Source organism: Furipterus horrens, unplaced genomic scaffold (genome assembly GCF_987537825.1).
Source record: "Furipterus horrens unplaced genomic scaffold, mFurHor1.1.pri manual_scaffold_5, whole genome shotgun sequence".
NCBI lineage: Eukaryota > Metazoa > Chordata > Mammalia > Chiroptera > Furipteridae > Furipterus > Furipterus horrens.
This window is the reverse complement of record NW_028327175.1, coordinates 83744867-83768317: the sequence shown is the minus strand read 5'-3', so window position 1 is coordinate 83768317 and position 23451 is coordinate 83744867. Positions and strand designations below refer to the sequence as shown.

Below are 23451 nucleotides of genomic sequence, written 5' to 3'. Positions count from 1 at the left end.
GAAGTTGCAGTTACTTTCTCAAAAAATTATATTAATCAACACTTGTTTCTTAATTATAATATAACAATAATATTTTTAAAAACCAACTGATGCAGATTTATACAAATGTGAACAACTGGAAAATACAAATTTTTAAATCACTTTTTATATTCACTTTCACAAATATTGCTTTCAAGAAAGCAGGAAGGTAAAGAATACCTCAAACAAGCCACCATTCTCCTCACAACTCTCATGGCAAAGCCAAAGGACAAGAGGTGCCACATAATCTGGCTTCAGGGCTTCCAGCATATCTGAAATTTTTAAAAGACCCCAAAATAGTTTAGAAACAAGAATATATACATATTTAGGCATTTGTTTACTTTCTGAAAATTTCTTATAAAATTATAGGCAATTCAGAGACATTTTAAATAAAAAGAACAAAACTGGAGGTACATAATTAAGTGTTAACATTCAAGACTTTCCAAAGAATTTTTTTCACCCTAAAGCTCTCTCAAGCTTCTAATATTAAATACAGCAGACATACCTTTCCAAGATGGGTAACATACTATTCAGGAGAAGACAAGTTAGACCTGCCTAGGCAAAGACGGTGAGCAAAGCCATACTTGTATATAATGTAAGGAACTTAGGTACCATTCATTCCCAAAACTGTTTTGCTCTCCTAGCTATTTAACCAGAAGCTAGAAAACTTAAAAAAAAAAAAAAAAAAAAAAAAAAAAAACCCTTGGCAATTGTAATGCCAGTAAGATAATGATGTAAAATGAACCTTGCAACCATTACTGATGAGCAACAAAGTGTAAGAAATATTTTCCCATTGCATCCTTTCTGTGAGCAACTTAACAGAGCAGAAAGGTACTACACAAGTAGTATGAAGACCTGGATTTTACTGCTAGCCCTCCCTGCAGGCAATTTAGGACTGTGAACCCATCACTTAACTCCCCGGATATGTGTCTACTTAGTAAGATAGATGGTAAGTAAAATGCTTTCCCTGACTATTCCAAAAATTGTTCCAAGGTTCAAATGAGATACAATCTGTTAATAAACTTAATAATCTTTAAAAAGTCAAACAACTGTGTACTTTAAAAGTGAAATGACAAAATATAATTTTATATTAATATGCTAAAGTAACAAAGATGACATTCACAGTCCCTGTAAATTAAAGAACAGCTCCAAAAACTTTTTCCTTTATAGCCTCTAAAAGTTCTCAAGGATGCAAAAAAAAAAAAAAAACCTAATGATACAATGTTCTCCACTCTCTATTATAAGCATGAGGAGAAAACCAAAGGAAGACTCCAACCATCTCAAATTTCATGATAAAACAAATTCTTAACCTATATAACATTCATCTAAATATATAACATTCCTCTAACTTCCTTTATATATCAATTGAAAAAAGGAATGTTAGATCTGTCCAAAAAGTATCCATCCATGTACCATGAAAAATAGAGACATTTATTGAAGAAGATACAAGATACAAGAAATATTATATATAGGACAATAATACCTCAGTCCCCTTCAAAGTAGGCACCTTGGGACCTCACACAGTTCTCCCAATCACCATCAGCTGCCCTGTCGTATTTGCCTGAATCTATCTCATCAATAGTCGAAATCTCTTCCCTTTCAAAGGTGATTTTAGTTTTGGGAGAAGCCAGAAGTCACAGGGCACCAAATCTGGGCTATAGGGGGACTGAATCACCTGGGTGACTTGATGTTTCATCAAAATCTCTGCACGAGATGTGATGCCTGAGTGGGTGCATTGTCACGATGAAGCTGCCAATCACCAGCTTCCCATAGCTGTGGGCCTTCTGAATCATCCGACTAGTTTCCGTAGAGGACTGTTCAAGCTTAATGCAAAATTTGATGCAAATTCATTGCTCTACTCGCTCAGTCATTTGGAATGCAACAGCTACAAGTACACATGTTCACTCAACAGCATCTACCGCCTCCACTGACTAGTACAGTGATGTTGTCATTGTTCACACATTCACATTCCAGTCCACTCTCCTTGGCTGCCAGGTCACGCAAACCATTCTTGTTATATTAACAATAGCTGGAGATATATATATATATATATATATATATATATATATATATATATATATTCAGATGTTTGAGCTGACTAGACTAACTTCCTATTATTTAATGCAATGAGTAATGTATCAGTATAATCCAACTCACCACCCATTATCTTTGGCAAGAATGAAGAAGAACTTGTCACACAGAAAAAATACTTCTGACTTGCATTTTATTTCACATACTGTCACTAATAATGTAAATAACTATTCTTGCTTTCTAATACTCCAAACACATCCCAGATTCCTAGGTTAGCTGGCATATTATTAATTCCAATTTTATGAACAAAAATCAAGGACAAAGGAGGTAAGTGAAACACCCGAGGAGATCATGAGATACAATTTTATACCCACCAGATTAGCACATATTAACAGTGTCAAGTTTTAGGAAGGACCACAGTGTAAGAAAGGGTTAACTCAGCAAGCCAGGGCAGCTTAAACTTTGCACAATGCCAAGAAAAGTCTGTCTAGAGGTGAGCTCTGAGCCTTGGAATATGCTACCTAATAAGAGCATTTCTGTATGACTGAGTCTTTGGGCCATGCTGAACCAGTCGGATCAGATGGTTTCTGCTAACAATGTGACTTACAGTCAAACCTACTTTTGCTCTGAGGTGACAGAGGCTGAGTAGTTGACGAAAATCACGCAGGAGATGGATGCTTACATGACTGACCTCCAATGAAAAGTCTGGACACCAAGCTCAGATGAGCTTCCTTTGGCTAGCAACACTTTACATCATCCATCCTGATTTTCTCCTGAATTTTCACCCCACGTGCCTTTCCTCTTTGCTGACTGTATCTTTTCACCATCAAAAACCATAACAAGAGTATAACAGCTTTGTCTGAGTTCTGTGAACTCTTCTAGAGAATCATCCAGCCTGCGGTGATTCTGGATAACCACAACCCAACCATGGATCAATGAGAATTCTGTAACCACTGATGAATGTCATATTGGCTTAACCCATTTTTAAATTACTTAGCATTACATCATGTTTAGCATTTGTATAGTCTATAACTCAGCAATTTTATTTTTAAATACACAACCTAGAAATGTTCTTGTCCATGTGACCCAGGACACATGAACAAGAATGCAAACACTGTTAAAAAATAAAATTAAAAAAAGAAGAATGGTAACACTGGTCAAAAAAGCAAATAAACTAGAAACAAACCCAGATGTCCATTAAGAAGAATTAGATAAATTCATATAAAGGACTATTATACAACTATTATATAAAAATTAGTGAACTACAGGTACACATAATATAAATTATTCTTAGAAATATAACATTGTACAAAAAATTCAAACAGTAATTCCTCCTCAAAAATAGATATTACGATTTTATTAATAAAAACAAGTAAACCCAACATTAAAGGGTTTTAGCCATGTGTTCATTATTTTTTTAATATTTTAATTAATATTTAAATATTTTAAAATCATTTTTAAGGACAAAATGCTAAGGAAATGAAAACCAATCATTTTCTTTAAGTGATTACATCTTGGGGAAGCAAGGAGGTTGAGATAAAGGAAGACAAAGACAGAGGCAAGTAATTGGTAATGCCCCAGTTCTGAGGTTGCATGACATCTAGTCTTCAACGTGGCCCCAATGATCCCCATTCCCTTTTATTCCCTCCTTTTTGTAGTCCCCTCCCGTAATATACCAGGATTGCTCTCTGTGACCAATATAATAGGACAGAATTGACTGTATATCACTTCTGAGATTAACAGATACAGCAACTTATATTTTGATTGGTGTTTCTCTCTTTTAAATTATTAGCTCTTGGGAAGCCAGCTGCTGTATCAAGAGCAGTCCTAAGGAGAAACACACATGATGAAAAACTAAGGTTTCTAGGAAGGAATGGAGGCCTCCTGCTCCATGTCATGTGTGAGCCTGGAAGTAGACCCTCTGACCCAGACAAGATTTCAAATGACTAGAGTCCCAACAAATATCTTAATTAAACCTCACTAGAAACCCAGAACCAAAAAGTTCCCAACTATGCCACTGAAGACTCCTGACCCCCAAAACTGTGTGAGATAATAAATGTTTGGGTTTTTTTAATTGATGGACTTGAGAGCGAGAGAAACATTGATTTGTTGTTCCACTTATTTGTGTATCTATTGACTGATCCTTGTATGTGCCCTGAGGATCAAACTCGCAACCTTAGAGTATTTGACGATGCTCTAACCAACTGAACTACCCAGTCAGGACAAATTTTTGTTGTTTTATTCCACCAAGTTTTGGAGTAATTTTTCACACAGCAGTAAATAACTAATACAGCTTGGGAATAATATAGTTCATGGCTATCTATTCTAGAATTATGTTTAATGCATGCAAGAAACATGTAAGTTACATACATTACTCTCCACTTATCAAATATATTTCAAAGAGAAAAAAGAACCTGCAGATGTCTCCACACATTACTCATAACATCTGTTTCTTTTAACAAATAATTCCTTTCATAGCCTCTAAGTGGATATTTCCGAAAAACAGAAGAAAAACTCTGAGGCAGAATTAATTTTCAGCTTTTTCTAAGATATAAAAAAAGTAACAAAAATCAAAATAGGAGTACAAGATGATGGTGTAGGAAGATCCTGAACTCACCTCCTCCCACAAACATATCAAATGTACACCTATATATAGATGAATTCTTCCTGAAGAACTGAGGGCTGACCAAGCAGCTTCTGCCCAACAAACGATAAAGGGTAGGAGATACAGAAACATGGTAGTGAGGGGAACCCCACCCCCAACACAGACTCACTCACCTGAGGCAGTGAGAAAACATCAGTGTAAAGGGGACCTAGCCTATATATGACGGAAATCCATTTACAAACCCTAAAGTATCTGCCAAACAGGTGGGGAACTGCTGGAACTCTCCAGAATCAGAGGTACCAAAGAGCATCATTGTTCTGTCACCCCTCCAGCTTAATAGCATGGGCGGAAGCACAGTTCGGACATTCAAGGAGCCTGCCAAGACTGTTCTGTTGTTCCCCAAGTCTCTGGCCCAGACCAGCTCCAGTCATCCCCCAAAGATGGCAACAGTGAAGGGTATCCTGGAACTCCCTACCCCACCAGCCGGCACCTGATACAACCATCCTGCCAGGATGGAACTGATGAATCATGCCCTGGCGCACCCCCCAGCCCATGCCTCCTCCATGTCTAGCCATCTTGTCAAGGGAGCCCCAGTGGTACATCCCAGCTCCAACCATCCTGCCGAGGCAACCACAATGCAGCATTCCCCAGGAACCCCAGGCCCACACCCACTGCAGCTCTAGCCACCCCACCAAGCTGGTCCTGACACAGCATGTCCTGAGATTTCCCAGAACTACACCTACTCCAGTTCTAGCTAGCCTGCCAAAACTACCTGGCACATACAATCTATACAGGGATCACTCCTACGCAGATCACTCCTTCAAGACTGAAAGAAGTAGCCATTTCTCCTAATACACAGAAACAAACACAGTAAGTCAAACAAAATGAGACAGAGAAATGCAATGCAAACAAAAGAACAAAATAAAACCCCAGACAGAAACACTAATGAAATGAAGATAAGTAATTTACCTGATAAAGAATTCAAAGTAATGGTCATAAAGATGCTCACTGAACTCAGAAGAAGCATGAAAGTACAAAGTGAGAACTTCAAGAAAAAAAATTGTTAAGGACAATCAGAGCTGAAAAAACCAACTGATAAAAAAATAAACTAGAAAGAATTAACAACAGATTGGTTGACATAGAAGGGATCAATTAACTGAAAGACATAATAGTGGAAATCATCCAATCAGAGCAGCAAAAAGAAACAAAGTTTCTCTAACAAAAATAGTTTAAGGGACCTCTAGAATAAAACCAAGCATACTAACACTCACATTAATAGGGGTCCCAGAAGTGGGCAGGAGGAAGAAAGAGGCAAAAAACTTATTGGAAGAAATAGTCGCTGAAATCTTCCTTAACCTGGGGAAGGAAAGAGACATCCTGGTTCAGGAAGCACAAAGAATCCTAAACAACATGAACTTAAAAGAGATTAACTCTGCCCTGACTGGTGTGGCTAAGTTGGTTGGGCATCATCTTACAAGATGAAAGGTTGCCAGTTCAGTTCCTAGTCAGGGCACATGCCTGGGTTGTGCATTTGTCCCCAGTCAGGAAGCATACAAGAGGCAATAGATTGATGTTTCTCTCTCACATTGATGTTTCGCTCCCTTCTCCCTCCCTAGCCCTCTCTCTAAAAATAAATAAATAAAATCTTTAAAGACATCAACTCCAAGACATTTATAATAGAGATGGCAAAAGTTAAAAATAAATGAAGAATTTTAAAAGCAGCAAGAGAAAAATGACTTGTCACATACAAGGGAAACTCCGTAAGACCATAAGCTGACTTTTCAGTAGAGACTTTGCAGGCCAAAAAGGAGTGATAAGATGCATTTTAAATGCTGACAGGAAAAAACTTACAACCAAGAATACTCTACCAGGCAAGGTTATCATTCAGAATTGGAGGAGAGTTTCCCAGAGAAGTTAAAACTAAAGAAGTTCATCACCACTAAGTCAATAAGGAGACACTGGCTTTAAATGATATATCATATCAGATGGACTTAATAGACATATATACAGAACCTTTCATCCCAATACTGAAGAATACACAATCTTTTCAAGTGCACATGGAATTTTCTCCAGGACAGGTCACATTTAGCCACAAAACAAGTCTTAATAAATTCAAGAATACTGAAATCATATAAAGTATCTTTTCTATCCACTATGGAATGAAACTAGAAATCAATTACAAGAAGAAACTGGGGAAAAAATACAAATAAATAGAGACTAACCAACATGCTACTAAACAACCAATGGGTCAATAGTCTATTAATTATATTTAAGTTATAATTATTATAAAACAGTAAAAATGTTATTATCTCATTTGTAAAATATATATGTGTGTATATATATACATATACATATACATATACATATATATATATATATATATATATATATATTTATGTATGTCTACCTATACAGAGAAAAAGAATGAAAGTTTATCTTAGTGTTGCAGAATTAAGGTCCATTTTTACTTATTTCCCTTGTGCTTTTCTAAATTTTCTATAATGAACACACATTATACATAATGCTTTTTGAAATTTTAAGAAAAACAATACTTTAACTATTGAGAAAATTAAATACTTTTGTAAAGTTCACTTCACAAAGATTTGTGGGTAAAGGTACTGAAAAAAAATCTAAGCTACTTACCTCCAGGCAAGACAGTCTGGGTCATCCGTGACCCAGCAGTAGGGGCAATAGTGTTACAATGAATGTTGTTTTTCTTGCCTTCAATTGCAAGACTATTTGAAAGGCCCAGAAGACCCAGCTTTGCAGCACTATAATTTGCCTGGCCAAAGTTGCCGTATATTCCTGAAGCCGATGAAGTCATAATGATCCTAAAAGGAAAATCAATCCCCTAATATCATCTTTTCTGATTTGATAACGTTGAAACTTTATGCCTTTATTTTTTTCAGTACTATTACACCTATCAAAACAACTCTGTATACTGTCATTAGGTTCTTACAATAATGATTCATATATCTAAAATAATATTAATAATAAAAGTAATCTCTCAAACTTCAACTACAAGATTTAACTGTTTTAAAAGGAATCCCTAGTCAGAAAATAAACTCAAGTGTAAGAGTGTACATTTGTTATCTACGGAAAACAACAACAAATATTTAAAACAAAATAAACTGGCAATATGTAAGTTAAAATTTTAGTAAGAAATATTAGATAAAGCAATTCTAATTCTTTAGTCCTCACCACAGGACCCTCTTCCTTTCTGGGTAACATTAAATGCCTCATAGTCAAACAATGTTATCTCATAATCTGACACGATCTTACTCACCTTCTAGCTCAACCACGTTCTGAGTCACTCACAGAGACACAAGCATGAGAACCCTACAGTTCCTAAACAGTTTATAAATACTGCCTCATGTCTCACAAGTACCAGCTGCAGGAAACAGCCATTCATCTATCCCCAGTTGGTCACTGGATACACAAAATGATATTTTGGTTAGAGAATAAAGTACAGCTAAGTCCTCAATGTCTGTACTGCTAAAATATCAGAACAGCAGAAAAATCAATAATAATGAAAAGTAGGAGGTAAAAAAATATAAAGCTGTCCAGCTCAGCTAATCTGTTAACTAAATAACCAATTTAATGAGTGGTATGTGCCAAAGCTACATTTAAAAAGCTTATGCATATCTGAAGATGTTTTCCTTAATGTCAAAGCAATTATCATTCCCTGTACATAAGAACCAACACACATCTCTAATCTCCCTTGAAAGCCATATGCAACTCTACCTTCCAAATTTCTGTTTCTTCATGTGATCCCACGCTGCCCGGGTCACTTGGAATGAGCCCCGCAAATGGACTCTATGGATTATATCTAAAATAAGAAATTATTTTTATTATATATTTTGTCAAAAATTCCAATACACACGTCTCAGAATCAACATAAGCAAAGATTTACTTATAAGCAGATGTTCATTTTATACCTAACATTCAAAATAAACAACTGTCACACTACTCTCTGAGTAAATATTTTTGCTTTTTTTCCAATTACAAAACCAATCAATAGTTCATACATATTTTGTCTATAATTTGATAAAATTATTGAAATCCCTGTCCATATTTAAATACAAAGCCATCTTTAATTTATGCCTACTTTGCATAAAAATTCACTAATACAAATATCCAAAAATTTTACATATATAGTTGGGAATCAATATAAACATTAAAGCATAATCGTAAACCACACAGTTCATCATCAAAAATGTTTACAGAATGTTCAGTACATCCTTATATTCCTTTTTTCCCAGGGTTTATAAATGAGTAAGAGAGAACTTGGGGGCGGGGCGGGGTGGGTGGAGGTTAAAAAATAGGGGAAGGGAGGGAGAGAGGGAGGAAGAGAGAGAAACCTGTTTTTAGAGATATTAATCTAATGAATAGAAAGCCTTGGGAATTATTCAGATAGACAAAAACCTCTATGTTTAATTTTTTAACTCAACTTACTTATATTTAATTTGATTATTTTAATTAAGTTTTTAACCACTCTTACTCATTTTTGTTTCAATCTGGGGCCTCATCAAGTGTTTTAATGTATATATTAAAAGAATAATGTAACAGTGAAAACAGGAACTTACAGGCAGGGGCAGGCGTACTTAGAAGTGGTGAGTTTAGGATTAAACCAGAGGAAGAAACACCCAGGCTCAACCAGAGCTCAAAGGAAAGTGCTAAGATAAGCCCCCTTCGCCAACAAATCTTATCTCTCCCAGCTTCTTTTGTACCCCAATTCTTACAAGGGCAGAGAAAACTAAAAACCCTTCTTTGCTTAACTCTAAGTCACAAAGATAATTTGTTTCTTCCAAAAGAACTGGCAATATTCTCCAGAAGCATACACTATAAACAATGATATAATTCAGCTCAGTTATCATGCCTGTTCCTGTCTCAGTCACCATTGTTTATTTTAGTTCTGATGGCCAATGAAAGTAAGGGCAAAGATAAGCAATCAGAAAAAAAAGTTTTTTCATAACTATGACCTGTTCATTATCTAAAGTCAATCTTTCTAATGTGGCATTCCTAATGGAAAATTTTCCCAATTATTAGAGGCTTCAAAATTACATCTAGGTTTTCCCCACCCAGTACGAAGACCTCCATTATTTTTAGTGCCCCAGGCTCCCTTCCATATCCTGCTCTTGCTTTTGAAATAAGAATCACACAGCCAGACAAGCATGCTAAAGGCTGTTAGAAAGAGTTGATATTGCTATAAAATACTGACAATCTCTCAAGGAAAAAAAGAGGGAAACAAATGAAAGACACAAAATCCTTTTGAATAACTTCTGACAACTGATTTTTTTAAATTTCTCAAATGTTCAAAAAACTAGGCAATTTCCAAGAATCTACCATTGTCGATTATAAAGCTTATTCATCACTTACATTGGCAGAAGTAGATAAAACCAAGTTTTAACTTAAATGTATAAATTTATCAAATACTAAAAGGCTAAATGGATAAGTATATTCCACAGAGACATATATTAGAGACAACTTACCCCAGTCTTCATCACTTATTCTACTAAAGGAACGGTCCCTCAGAATTCTAAAAAATTGATACCATATCAGTTAGGGAACAAGGGAGTATACACTTAAAAAAAGAAAAACCTTGCATGTACACTACTTTACTAAACATGAAAAAAGAAATACTCACCCAGCATTGTTAACCACAACATCTACAATATAAAAAGATGAAAGTCACAAATGTATAATCAAGCATATTAATTTGCATTTGCTTAAATTACATTTATTTTAAAACTTGATATCAAAACAAAATTTTATACCTATAGCAAAAAAAAAACTGACTCATAAAAACACAGCAAGTATCATGTTATACTGGGGCTTTGTTCTCAAAACTTACATATTCTACCTCTTCCTTCTGGTGAAATTTTATCATCTTATTTATAGAATTAACTATTGCCCAACTCTTAGGTTCTTAGAATTCAGTGGTAACCACAAGCCATTTCTCATTTAACCTCAAAATTCATGGAAAGTTAAAAGATTAAAGATCTTTTTCTTGCCACTCAAAAGTCAAAAACCCAGAAAGAAAATAATTAGAGTTAGAAACTGATATCTTATCTCAACACATAATTGTATTCTTCTTATGAAAAAAAATTGTATTTTTTAAAGTAAACCACCATGTTGTATCTGTTTTCACCCTATGACTTCACACCTTCGTGGTCTCTATCCCTGTCACTGATATGCAAAAATGTCTCATAAGCTAGAAATACAAATATGCTAGGCAAGAAAAAGGGGGACTACATTCAAACTACAAAAAAAACAAAACAAAACGGTTTTTCAGATTGCAAGCATTTTGGGGACAGTAATTGCTTCTAGAATTCAATAATCAATCCCTTATTAAAAATGTGTGGAACTAAAGCAGGAAGATCATCTAGAAAGGAGTGCACTAAAAATATAGTGGAAATGCTTCTTAAAAATTAAGACTTTTTTATACAGTTGACCCTTGAATAACATGGGTTTGAACTGTAGGGGTCTACTTATATGTGAATTTTTTTTTCAATAAATATATTAGAAAACTTTTTGGAGATTTACAACGTGAAAAATATTTGCAGACAAACCATATAACCTAGAAACATCAAAAAATTTAAGAAAAAGGTATGTCACGAATACATAAAATATGTTGATACTAATACTCTGTTTTTCAGAGAAGGAAAACTCTGACTCCAAAAAACCTCCGCTGCCTTGCGGCATACCTCTTCAGGGGAAAGGCTAAGGGAGTAAACCCCGACAGAAAATCCGGAGCCAGAGTCCATAAGGCGGTTTGACGTTGTAGTCAACACCGGCAACTCCTGCGGCGCACCTGAAGCCAAGCTGTATTGACTCCGTCTTTCCCTTGGATCCTTCAACTGCGAAGAGAGGGGGGGTCTGCTGCATGGGCAACAGCAGACCCTCCATATCACCCTGCCCAGGCTCTGTAGCTTCAGCTTCACTGGAGAGGACACTCCAGCGTCATCGCAAGATGTCGATTCAACACGGGAGGAGACAGATACCGTGTCACTCCCGAGTCGGACTGCACAGCCATTCTCGGCGGTGCAGAGAGACTCTTAAGAAGCTACACCATCGTCTCTCGAGACGGACGGCTGCCGACGAATACTCTGTTTTATCATTTATTACCATAAAATATATACAAGCCTATTGCAAAGAGTTAAAATTTATCAAAACATGCACACAAACACAGACCACACGTGGCGCCATTCACAGTAGAGAAATGTAAACAATTGTAAAAATGCAGTATTATGTTCAAGCCAGCCAGAGAGAGACAGATACCATATGATTTCACTTATATGTGGAATTCAATGAACAAACTGAACTAACAAACAAAATAAAGACAGATTCATAAATAGAGAGCAGGCTGACGGCTCTGGGGATTAGAGGGCGGAGGGATAGAGCAAAAAAGAAAAAGGACTCACGGACATGGACAACAGTGTGGTGATTACAGGGGGAAAGGGGATATAAGAGAGATAAATGGTAATGGAAAAAATAAAATAAAATTTTTTAAATAAAAAACATACACTATTAAATAACTGCATAAAATTAATGTAGTACATACTGTACTACCGTAATAATTTTCTAGCTACCTCCTGTTACTACAGCAACGAGCTCAAGTACTGCCAGTATCAGCTTAAAATCCCATGTGATGCTCACTACTGCACATGAGAAGTTCCTCTTTTCAGCAAACTGCATATAGCAGTCAAAAGTGACCTCTCACATTTCACTTTTGTTTTCTATTTTTTAGTGCAACACCATGGAACCCATACAAAGTGCTACAACTGATGCTGGAAGTGCTGCTAAGAAGTAGCAAAAAGTCACGGCATGATAAGAAAAAATTGAGCAGGTTCTCTTACACCAACTGCCTAAGAGTCAAACTGTAAAAAGCAACAACCTCTCTTCTGGTCTGCCATCCACTTGACAGTCACAAAGCAGCAACCACATGTAAGTGCCTCTCCATCCACACTGGCCAGGCTGATGTCCAGATTGGCAATGCCTGTTGGGAGTTTTACTGCCTGGAACATGGCATGCACCATGACAGCAGATGAGACGCCAAGTAATAAGACCACTGTAGGGAGGTGGCGGGGGAGATGACTCCAACACCTTCTTCAGCAAGACAGGCACTGGCCGGCATATGCCCAGGGCAGTGTTTGTGGACCTGAAACCCACGGTCATTGACGGAGTTCGAGTTCATACTGGCACCTACCACCAACTCTTTCACCCTGAGCAGCTCATGACAGTCAAGCAAGATGCTGCCAATAACTACGCGCATGGGCATTACACCATTGGTAAAGATCACTGATCTCGTCTTGGACAGAATTCAGAAACCAGCCAACCAGTGCACAGGTCTTCAGGGCTTCTTGGTTTTCCATAGCTATGCTGGGGGAACCGGTTCTTGGTTTATGTTCTTGCTGATGGAATGTCTGATGATTATGGCAAGGAATCCAAGCTGGAGTTCTCCACTTACCCAACACCCCAGGGTTCCACAGCTGTGGTTGAAACCCTGCAACTCCATCCTCACCATCCATACCACCCTGGGGAACTCTGTACCTCCATGGTTGATAACAGGGCCAACTAAAACATGTGTCAGCACCCCAAACCCCCTACATTGCTTCAAGGGTCAACTGTACATAGTTCATCTTAATTAATTTGCAATATATTGAATCATTTTAATCTAAGTCATTATCATTAACCAAAGGATTCCACTGGGTCCTCTATAGCCAAATATTGATTTACTTTTCATTTTATAAAGCATTTGGAGTATAATTAAATTATTATGAAAAGGGTAGTTAGAGAATGATTACAAGATTTTTAAAAGCTCCTAAAGTGCAGAAAAATATAAAACAAACAACACATACACACATATGTGTGTATAAATAAACTGTTATACCCTAAGCCCTTTGTGGAATAAGGTAGATTATGTAGTCGATTTGTAAAACAAATCTAAATACTTAATTATCAAGAAAGATGGAGTTTTTAAGAATGTAGTAGCCATTCTGTTAGTACCATAAATTACAAGAAACATCACCTATTTTTCCAAAAGCATCCAGTGCTGTCTTCACAACCTTCTCTCCTGCTTCCACTGAATCTGAGGGAAAGAGAAATTAGTAAAAACTTTAATAATATTTCTCAAAATGATTTCTAAATTCTGTGGATCAAAGGACATGACAAATACTATTCATTCAACAGAACTCATTTCCAAGAAAAATACATTTATATTGAAGGCACATAATAAATCAACATATATATGATCTAATGCCACAAAACAAATTTAGCACCTAAAGTAATTCCTTTAACCTATAAAAAAGGGGGGGGGGGGAATGGAGAGGGAATAAAAGAGAAATATTTAGCAAATACTATCTAAAATAGTACTGTCCAATTATCACTTTCTGTGAAAATGAATGTCACGCCAAATGAATGCAGATTCCCTTTTGTCCAGCAATCAGATGAAATATATGTGGCAAAATTGGAATCTCTGACAGTTCCTTTATTGCAGCCATTACGATATTCACATGTGCACCACCACTGTTCACTCACTCAGGGCTCAGTGCCGCTCCTCCGGTCGCTCCCTGCCCCCTGTCTAAACATGAACACGAACACGAATGAACCCTCCCAGGGCAGTGGGGGGGGCTGTTCCACCTCTTTTACATTATGTATAGACAAAGCCAGCCATTAGCCAAAACATGACATCAATGCTTATATAACTGCAAGTGCATTGCGCTGGCCTATCTAGTGTTATCTCTAGGTAGCCCATGCCTGGGCATCCAGGGTGAGGAAGACTGACTAGATTCTATTGTCTTCACAACGAAAATGTCCTATTTCTTCACTAGTGCTGTAACCACTAACCACATGTGGCTATCGAGTGCTTGAAATGTGTCTAAAGGGCAAACTGAATATTTACTTATTTTTAAATATATTTTATTGATTATACTATCACAGTTGTCCCAACTTTTCCTCCTTCGCACCCCTCCATGCGGTATTCCCCATTCCCTGCAGCAATCCACCCTTAGTTCATGTCCATGGGTCATGCATATAAGTTCTCTGACTACTCCATTTCCTATACTGTTAACATCCCCCTGTCCATTCTGTACCTACCAATCTGTACTTCTGAATCCCTGTACCTTTTCCCCCGTAATCCCCCTTCCCCCTCCCAACTGATAACCCTCCAAATCATCTCCATATCTATGATTCTGTTTCTGTTCTGGTTGTTAGCTTAGTTTGTTTTTTAGATTTGATTGTTGATAGTTGTATACTGTCATTTTACTGTGCATCATTTTGACGTTCTTTTTCTTAAATAAGTCCCTTTAAGATTTTATATAATGGGTTGCTGAAGATGAATTCCTTTAGCTTTACCTTGTCTGGGAAGCACTCTGATAGATTGCTTATCTCCTTTTTGTTTAACTTTTTTCCTGGAGTTTTATTCTATTCTTTTGTTTGGGCCATGTTTCTTTATCTCCTCATTTTGGCAGCTTCCCTGTGTTTGTTTCTATGTATTAGGTAGAGCTGCGTTGACTCTCTGTATTAGGAGCATGGCCTACTGTAGAAAAGCGCATCCATAAGTTAGATGGGGTGGAGCCTTAGGTAATTGCCTGACAGAACTACCTATGTGAATCCAGTTAATGGAGTCTCAGATATTGTTTCTCAGCTCTCTGGCTGTGTTGAGGAAGGCTCAGAAAGGGCACAATAGACGCTGCCTGGCCTATGAAGTTTTGTCCAGGAGGAAGCTGTCCCCCAGCACCCACCCTGATGCCAGACACTTCAGTTTCACCCCACATGCCACTGGTGCCCTTCTAGCTGCTGCTCTGGTGATGGAGCCCAGAGGGAGTGAGTCTGTGTAAGTCCTAAGTCCATTTTGGGCCCTTCAAGAGTAGATGCCTGAGAATTCCACAGTTTCTTCCACCGCCCCCACCCCCATTGGTTTTTACAGCTAGTAGTTATGGGGCCTTATCTTCCTGGCACTGGAACCCTGGGCTAGGTGGTCTGATAAGGGGCTGATATCCCTCGCTCCTTAAGTGTCCCTCCTGATTTTTATCTACCATGCATAGGTGTGAGACTGCCTGTTCCACAGCTCCGCTTCTCCGCCACTCCTGCCCATCTGGATGAATGTAGTTTCTTTAATTCCTTGGCTGTTGGACTTCCATACAGCTTAATTTTCTGATTATTCAGGGTGATATAGTTGTTCTGTATTTTAGTTGTAATTTTTGCTACAGTTATGCAAGGAGGCAAGCCGTGTTTACTTACGGCTCCATCATGACTGGAAGTCCTGAATATTTAATTTATTTCACATACAGGGTGGGGAAAAAGTAGGGTTTTTTTCCCCATCCAGTATATTTAATTTTAAAGAGCCCTATAAGCACTTCTGCTTAAGGATGAAAATCAGAATTTGGGAGGGAAGGAAGAAGATGCATATTTAATTTGAAAAAGCATATTAAACATTATATAACTACAGATGAAAAATAAACCTACTGTTTTTGTAATACTAACCACAAAAAGTAAAGCCTGACAAAACAGAATGGCTTCATTACTTTCTGCTAGTCAACTGAGGAAAAGGGCTCATATAAGCCCAGAGCTGTGTGTCAAACGGCCAGCTGTCAACTCATCATCACCACTGCTGCTTTCTATACTCTTTGCAATTGCAGAGGATGATCCAGGAAATATAGTCCCTTCCCATGTGTATGTAGTCCTGAGTTAAATATGCCAAAAAGAGATAATCACCTAAAGCGTGGAGAAGTGGAAGCCTACAGATGCACACAATCCTGTTAGAAGATCAAAGACAAGCAGCATATCTGGGGGAGCTCTTGAGAACCACCTGCTGCAGGCTGAGGCAGTCATCGACAGTTTCCCTGACATGCACTTCCCCAACCCTTCCAATGGTTAAGGAAGCCTCTAAGTCTCTGTATTAAAACCCTCATGCCTGGAAAACTTAGAGGGGCTTCTGTTTTCCTGACTAAATCCTGACTGATACAGGTTGCATATCAAATCAAGGTCAGGGGAGGAAATGGAATTATAAAATAGGTTTTTAAAACCTCCAAATTTTTTCTTTAAGCTGAAAACATTTTTCTAGATCCTTAATGTTCTATTATTCCCTCAAACACTCAACAAGTCATATCCTATTTCCTTTCCTCTGATATTTCAAAATGAAGTCACTGGTAATCTAATTTAATCCCTGGCCCATAAAAACAATCTAATTTGCAGAAAAATCAGTAAGCATTAGCTTTTTAAAGTAAATCTACTCAAGAAGGTTCCTTACAAATACCATTAGAATCAATATATCAAATGTAAAGGTTATATTTGCTGTTTTTCTTATAGCTTCACTTTAATGTCTAACTTTGACTCTTAAGTTTTTATAAAGATAATAAATTACATGTAGCAATTACTTGTGCATAATGGAATATGGAGATTAGGTACAGAGAGGAGGCATTTCATTTGTCATATGAAACTACTTTAAAAAAATTTAAACAATTTCAAAAGAAGAATTTAATTAGAAATACATAGGACCTTTCAGCTAAAAATGGGTCTTTTAAGAATAAGAACATATTCATATATTTACCTGCGATAATTTACTGATTATATCATTTGCTCATTAATAAAAACATTGAATAAACAATAGAATAAATGTTAGACTTGTGAAATAATCTACATCAAAAGTTTTAAAAATGCTCACATATTAGATAAAATATGTAGCCAAACAGCCTTGGGTGGCTTAGAAAAAACCTAATTTCATAATTACACTGGAATGAAGATAATATCAATGTGTGCAATAGCATTAGTTAAAGGAAAATTTTAAAAATAGTATAGTTCTCTCAAATACCATACCATAGTTGGCCACTGCTTTTCCGCCTTTCCTTCTTATTTCTTCAACAACCTTATCAGCAGCTAAGGAGCCTTTACCAACTCCCTTGAAGTCCCCGCCTAAATCATTCACTGCAATGCAATAACAAACAAACATGAATTCATTTCTAGACCTTCAAAGTATGAGCTGAAATAAAATTATTTGTGCATTTCTTTAGTCATCTACCCAGTTCCGTCCTACCCTGCCCCTATCTTACTAAACACACCAGGAGGTATGTACATTCATAACATACCTTGTTTTTTAAATATACATGTGAAGAAGCAATAAAAATATTTAAACACAGGTTCATCATAAAAGTTTTAATTTTACAATGCTTTTACTTTTTTAAAAAGAAAAGAATATGATCGGCTTAATGTTAGTCCCCCTAAAAAAGAAAAAACCTAAAGATCACTTTATTAAGATTAAATACACACTGATGTATGTTTATTTTGGGAATTTTCCATGTAATGGTTTCAGACTGTGGCTGACGACAGGTAACTGAAACCATGGAAAGTAAAACCATGAATAAGGGGGGACTACTGTACACTTAAAAATTTGTTAAGAGTAGACTTCACATTAAGTGTTCTTACCACAGTTTAAAAAAAAGATTAAAAACACAATATGAAATACCTTCTCCATGTCAAGAAAGTCTTTGTTTACAAGGAATGGTGATAAAGAACAAGTATGATATTAAACCATTAGACAGAGAAGCAACTTATAAATTTTCATAAAACATACAATGCCATAGTCTACAACAAGAGAAATAAAGCTATTAAAAGCAGTCAAAATCAGAGTATGTGTTCAGTCACTAATTTATACCATGACTCCATCTATATGTTTGACCACACTTACCACATAATATCTGCCTATGTCCAATTATATAGATATAAACATTAATTGAGCATTTACTATCTGCAAGGAAATCTACAGAGGATCACACAGATGTATGAGAATGGTACATCTTAAAGAGTTTACAATCTACGAATACTGTAATGCACAGTAAATTTTAGCATAAAGTAAATAAAGACCAACATAACTAAATAATAGGAACAGGTAGTTAATTTACACAATAACTTAAGGTAAAATTTATGAAATAACATGCAAAAAATCTAATAAAAAGATATACAGATCAATGTCCAATATTGAAAAACTAGAATTTAAGAAAAACACTTGGGACAAAAAATTAATTTGCATTGAAAAATGATCATTTTGTAGGGTTATTACATCAATTTTTAGGAATATAACAAAAATACTAAATAATACATGGTTGCATATACTAATTTTAAGGTCTTCTAATATTAGTTGATGATTACCACACCTGAAAAAAATCTTTTCTCATGAAGTACGGCTTTTTTTTTTGGATTGGAATGAGAGTTGCAGGTAGGGTTGGGTGATAAAGGAGAAAAAAAGATAATATCAAGAAAAAGCAAATGCCTATCTAAAATTGGCTAAATCGATGTGTTTTTATTTAACTTTTTATTAAGGAAATAACTTTCTCAAAATGTGGACTGGGATATATTTTTCTAATAATATAGTCTGATCAGTCTTACTTCATGTAAAAAATTCTGTGAACACAGAATAAAATGGAGTCTTGCATTAACCCTCATGCGATTTTTTTTTTTAAGTGGTAATATTCAAGACTAAATTCCTATTAATTGTTCATTTCCATGACAGGAAATAACCAGCAAAAAAAATCAAGATTTTTAAAACATGTAGCTAACAGTCTCTTAAGACACTCTTTCACTAAGCAAGGGAAAGTTAAAAAGCAAATTGGCAAATGTGGTATTTAAGTAAAGAATTGTTCAATTGTGCAATGAAACACCACCCCCAAGTGGAAATTGTTCCAAGTGCAACCACACATATAAGCATTAAAGCCAGAATGAATAACTTATTGAGATCAGTAACGTGCAGTGTAACAGTATCCGAATAGATTTATTCAAGATAAGTCTCTATATTTGAGAGCACTTAATTAACATTGACCTCATTCAATCATCCCACTATCACCAGGGCTAAATTACAGGGATTACAACCTTAACAAGAAAATCCAGTTACATACTGAAGGATTTTGATAGAAACAATATTAAGTTTTGCAATTGTACACAAGAGAAATCTATCCATACTATGTGACACTGTTACCACATAAATATGCTGCTAAATTACAAAAATATAAACAAATAATTTTTTAAAATACCATTACCACCTTATACTGGTATGTGTCTACTACTTTGCATTTTCAAGGACCCATTATGTACACTGCTGCATTTGATCTCCACACAGCCTTTTAGGAGGTTGGCAGGAACAGTTGTTCCAACTTTCACAGATGAGGAAACAGCTTAGGAAAAGTTAGGTAACTTGCCCCAGGCTCCAAGGCTGTATGCCGACTAGAACCTTGACCTACTACTGCAATGCCACTCTGTTCCTCTAATGCTGTTAGCGGGGTTCTTTAATCCTAAAAAGAAAGCAATTATTTCCACTAAAAAGAAAAATCATATTTGTTTGGGGAAAGTATAGAGGAAATGATAAATCAGCCACCTCAGTCAAACAAATAGCTGTAAAACAGGTACTAACAATGGTAAAATAGCAATAATTAAAGTCAGAGTCTTTTCAGTGGAACCATCAAAACATCAAAAATTCGTAAATCTTCCATTTATATTTCTTATTGTTTGCCTATTTAAGTCGCATTTTATTTAGGATGCTTGTTCTCCTTACAGATTTTTTTTTAATCCTCACGCAAAGATATATTTACTGATGAGAAAAAGAAAAAAAGCTCTATGTGAGAGAGAGAAAAACATCAATTGGTTGCCTTCCGTGCACGCCCCAAATGGGGTTTAACCAGCAACCTAAGTATGTGCCCTGACCAGGAATTGAACCTTTAACCTTTTTATGTATGGAATGACACTCCAATCAACTGATCCATCCAGCCAGGGCCTTCTTACGATTTTTAAGTGTCCCTTTATTTATAAGATTTTTATTATGAGTCATATGTGTTGCAAATCATAAATTCCTTTACTAAAATGTTGAGAAAGAGAGGTAATATCTGAGCATTAATTATTTTTTTCAAATTTTTTAAGCAAAAATAACCAAGGTTGTGCACTATTGCCTTAGGAAAGGGAAGGGGAACAATGAGGTGGGTAAAGGAAGAGACATAAGTCAACTAGTCAATTCAGTATCAAACTTGAAGTAGAGTCAATTCTGCTTACCTCTGAGTTCACAAGTATTCTTAGAGAAAAAGAGGAAAAGTTACACTAAATGCTCAAATTTATATAACTATAATCCTAATATAGTTCCTATACTTGAAATGGCTTTAGGATCCTGGCTGATCTGCCTCTAAGGTCCAGACTACCTAGTCACAGTTTTCAAATAGAAATGCCATGTTCCTATGTCTGCTGAGCATTAATATTACTAGATTGTTTCCTTTTACTGCTTCAGTTTACTATAGGTAGTTCCTTCTTTTTGTTGCAGGGAAATTGCGCATAAAACAGTTTCCAAATTCCCCTAAATTATCAAGAGTAATCATGTTATAATGCTTTATATTTGAAAAGTGCTTTATAACTACCTTTATAAATATTAATGATCATATATTTATTCAAGGATTTGTCACCAAATTAGTCATATCTATTACCAATGACATATCTATAAACTATTTTATTTCCAAAGTAAAATGACTCTTCTAATTCTACAAAACTGGAATAATTTTTATATGTATTGATATGTAAGACATTCTTTGTACTAAATAATCCAAGAAGTGTATAAAAAGATGATAAGGGCAATATTATATTATAAATGTATTTATTTGGGGGGAGGTTATTTACATTTTTTATGTTTTTAAGAAATGCAAACTCAAGAAGTCCCTTTTTTACAATTGCCCTACCCCAATCTCTCCTGGAGGTAACTGCTCTTACCTACTCCTTGGATGTCCCTCTACACATTTCTGTATTCTATGTCTGATGCCTTTTCCCCATTTTGATAAAGTTTCCTATAGCAAACAATAGCATTAAGAATAATTTCATTGATTTTAGAGTTGTGGGCTCAATGAGGATTTCTTCTTGTATTCTGTTATGTCCTGAATGCTGCCAGAGTATTTAACGTGCTTAAATATAAAACACATGTGCAGGGCTATTAAAGAACAGAAAATTTAACAAAATGCTATGCCAGAGAAAGACAAGCCTACTGAAAGCATAGGCTACTATAGCTGGGGACAGTGTCAGGTTTACCCTTAAGCTTCTTGACAGCCAAGGAAAGAAAGGAAAAACAAAGTTGCCATGTCATTTTCACTGTTTTGGAGAAAGATACATCACCCTAGTTCATGAGAAATCTTTTCCAGAAAAGCCATAAATGTATCTAAATATTTGAAGGACTCCAAAAGATGGCGTAGTTTAGACAGCAGTGTCTTAAATTAGGTCCTTTTACTAGATGTTCTTTGTCTCAGCAACAAGAAGACACCAAAGGTATCCTTAAAGGAAGAAACTGAAAATGAGAGACTGAGTCATCCAGAGTTCAGTCCTTGGACTTCTGTTTTTCTCCATGATGTTCAACAAATGTGTTGCAAGAATTTTTAAAACACGCCAAACCTGACAATTTAGTCAGGGGCACTGACCTCTTTTCCCTTAGATTGTCAAATCTAAAAATGACATCAGCCAACACAACAATAGCCGTCTGGTGTGAATAAATGAAAATTACACCGCCCAGGCCAGGTGGCTCAGTTGGTGGAGTGTCACCCCATACACCAAACAGATGCAGGATCAATTCCCAGCTGTGTCACTTATTGGAGGACTGAGCGATCTCTCTCATGTCAATGTTTTTCTGTGTCTCTTTCCTCCCCCCAGCCCCTATCTCTCTCTCTAAAGTCAATAAACATATCCTCAGGAGGGAATTTTCTTTAATTATACCTATTTTTTGTCATATCGGGAAAAATACAGTTTTGGGTGTGCTGCAGAATTTTAGTTATGAGTTTCTGTGTGCCGTAAGATGAAAAACGTTGAAAACCGCTGGCTTATCTGTACTCACCATCTGGGTAACGTGATCCAGCTTTAACTATCATCTCTAAACTGAGAACATTCTGATTTATATAGGGTCAACCTGTCCCCTCAACTACGGAGCCCTATATCCCACTCCTACTTAATATCTCCATCTGAATTTCTAACAGGAATGTCTCTTCTGCAAGCTGGTCATCCTTCAGCCTTTCCTATGGCAGTAAATGGCCCACTCTATCCCCCTTTGCATTACAAACCACATCAGTATAACAGCAAATCATACCATATTTACCTTCAAAATATATCCAGAATTTAACCTCACTATACCACCTCCATCTTTACTGTTTGTCTAAAGCACCACCATTTTCATATGTAGATTATCGTAATAACTTGACAGGTCTCTTTGCTTCTACTTTTTTTTTTTTTTTTATGGAAAATTACAAGCATGTACAAGAACATGCGGTCACTGTACATACGGCTCATTTTATTATAAGCTGGAAACCACACATGCTTTCTTGTAATCTTTCTTCTTGTATCATACAAATTTAACTTATTCAGTCAACTGGCATATATGTCTTGATTGATTACTAAGCAAAGCACTATGCTTACACCTGAAGAGAATGCACCAGGGCTTAAGGCAGGCACTTTTCTCTAAGTATCTATAAGAGATGCATGACTTACATAAGGGGGTGGATGCCCCGAGTGAACAAGACCTCACTCTCACTTTGACATATCCAGTTCATGGGCACAGTGCCTAGCATTGGCTTCTTTCTTTTCCCTTTAAAAAGGGATTTACTTTTTGGTGTTATTTAATCCCCACCACAATTCTGGAAGTTACATAAGGTGGCTACTAATATTCAGAGAAGTCATGTAATTAAGTAGCAAAGCCAGGATTTGAAGCCTGACCTAACTTCAAAAGCAATTCACTCCCACCTATATAATTCTCCCTTCAGCTATCACGATCACACAGTCATTAAAAACACAGGATC

General features: G+C 36.3%; 1 protein-coding gene across 1 annotated transcript in view; it reads right to left on the bottom strand.

Annotated features, from left to right (window-relative positions):
• HSD17B4 (hydroxysteroid 17-beta dehydrogenase 4) overlaps window positions 1-23451 on the bottom strand; it is an 84791-nt gene that overhangs the window by 56131 nt on the left and 5209 nt on the right. Inside the window, exons 3-9 of the mRNA XM_090276616.1 lie at window positions 17474-17581; window positions 13686-13745; window positions 10302-10323; window positions 10147-10193; window positions 8399-8483; window positions 7298-7485; window positions 199-290 (exon numbers count right to left, since the gene is read on the bottom strand). Coding sequence (XP_090132742.1) covers window positions 199-290; window positions 7298-7485; window positions 8399-8483; window positions 10147-10193; window positions 10302-10323; window positions 13686-13745; window positions 17474-17581 — 602 coding nt within the window. The remainder of the gene's footprint in view (window positions 1-198; window positions 291-7297; window positions 7486-8398; window positions 8484-10146; window positions 10194-10301; window positions 10324-13685; window positions 13746-17473; window positions 17582-23451) is intronic.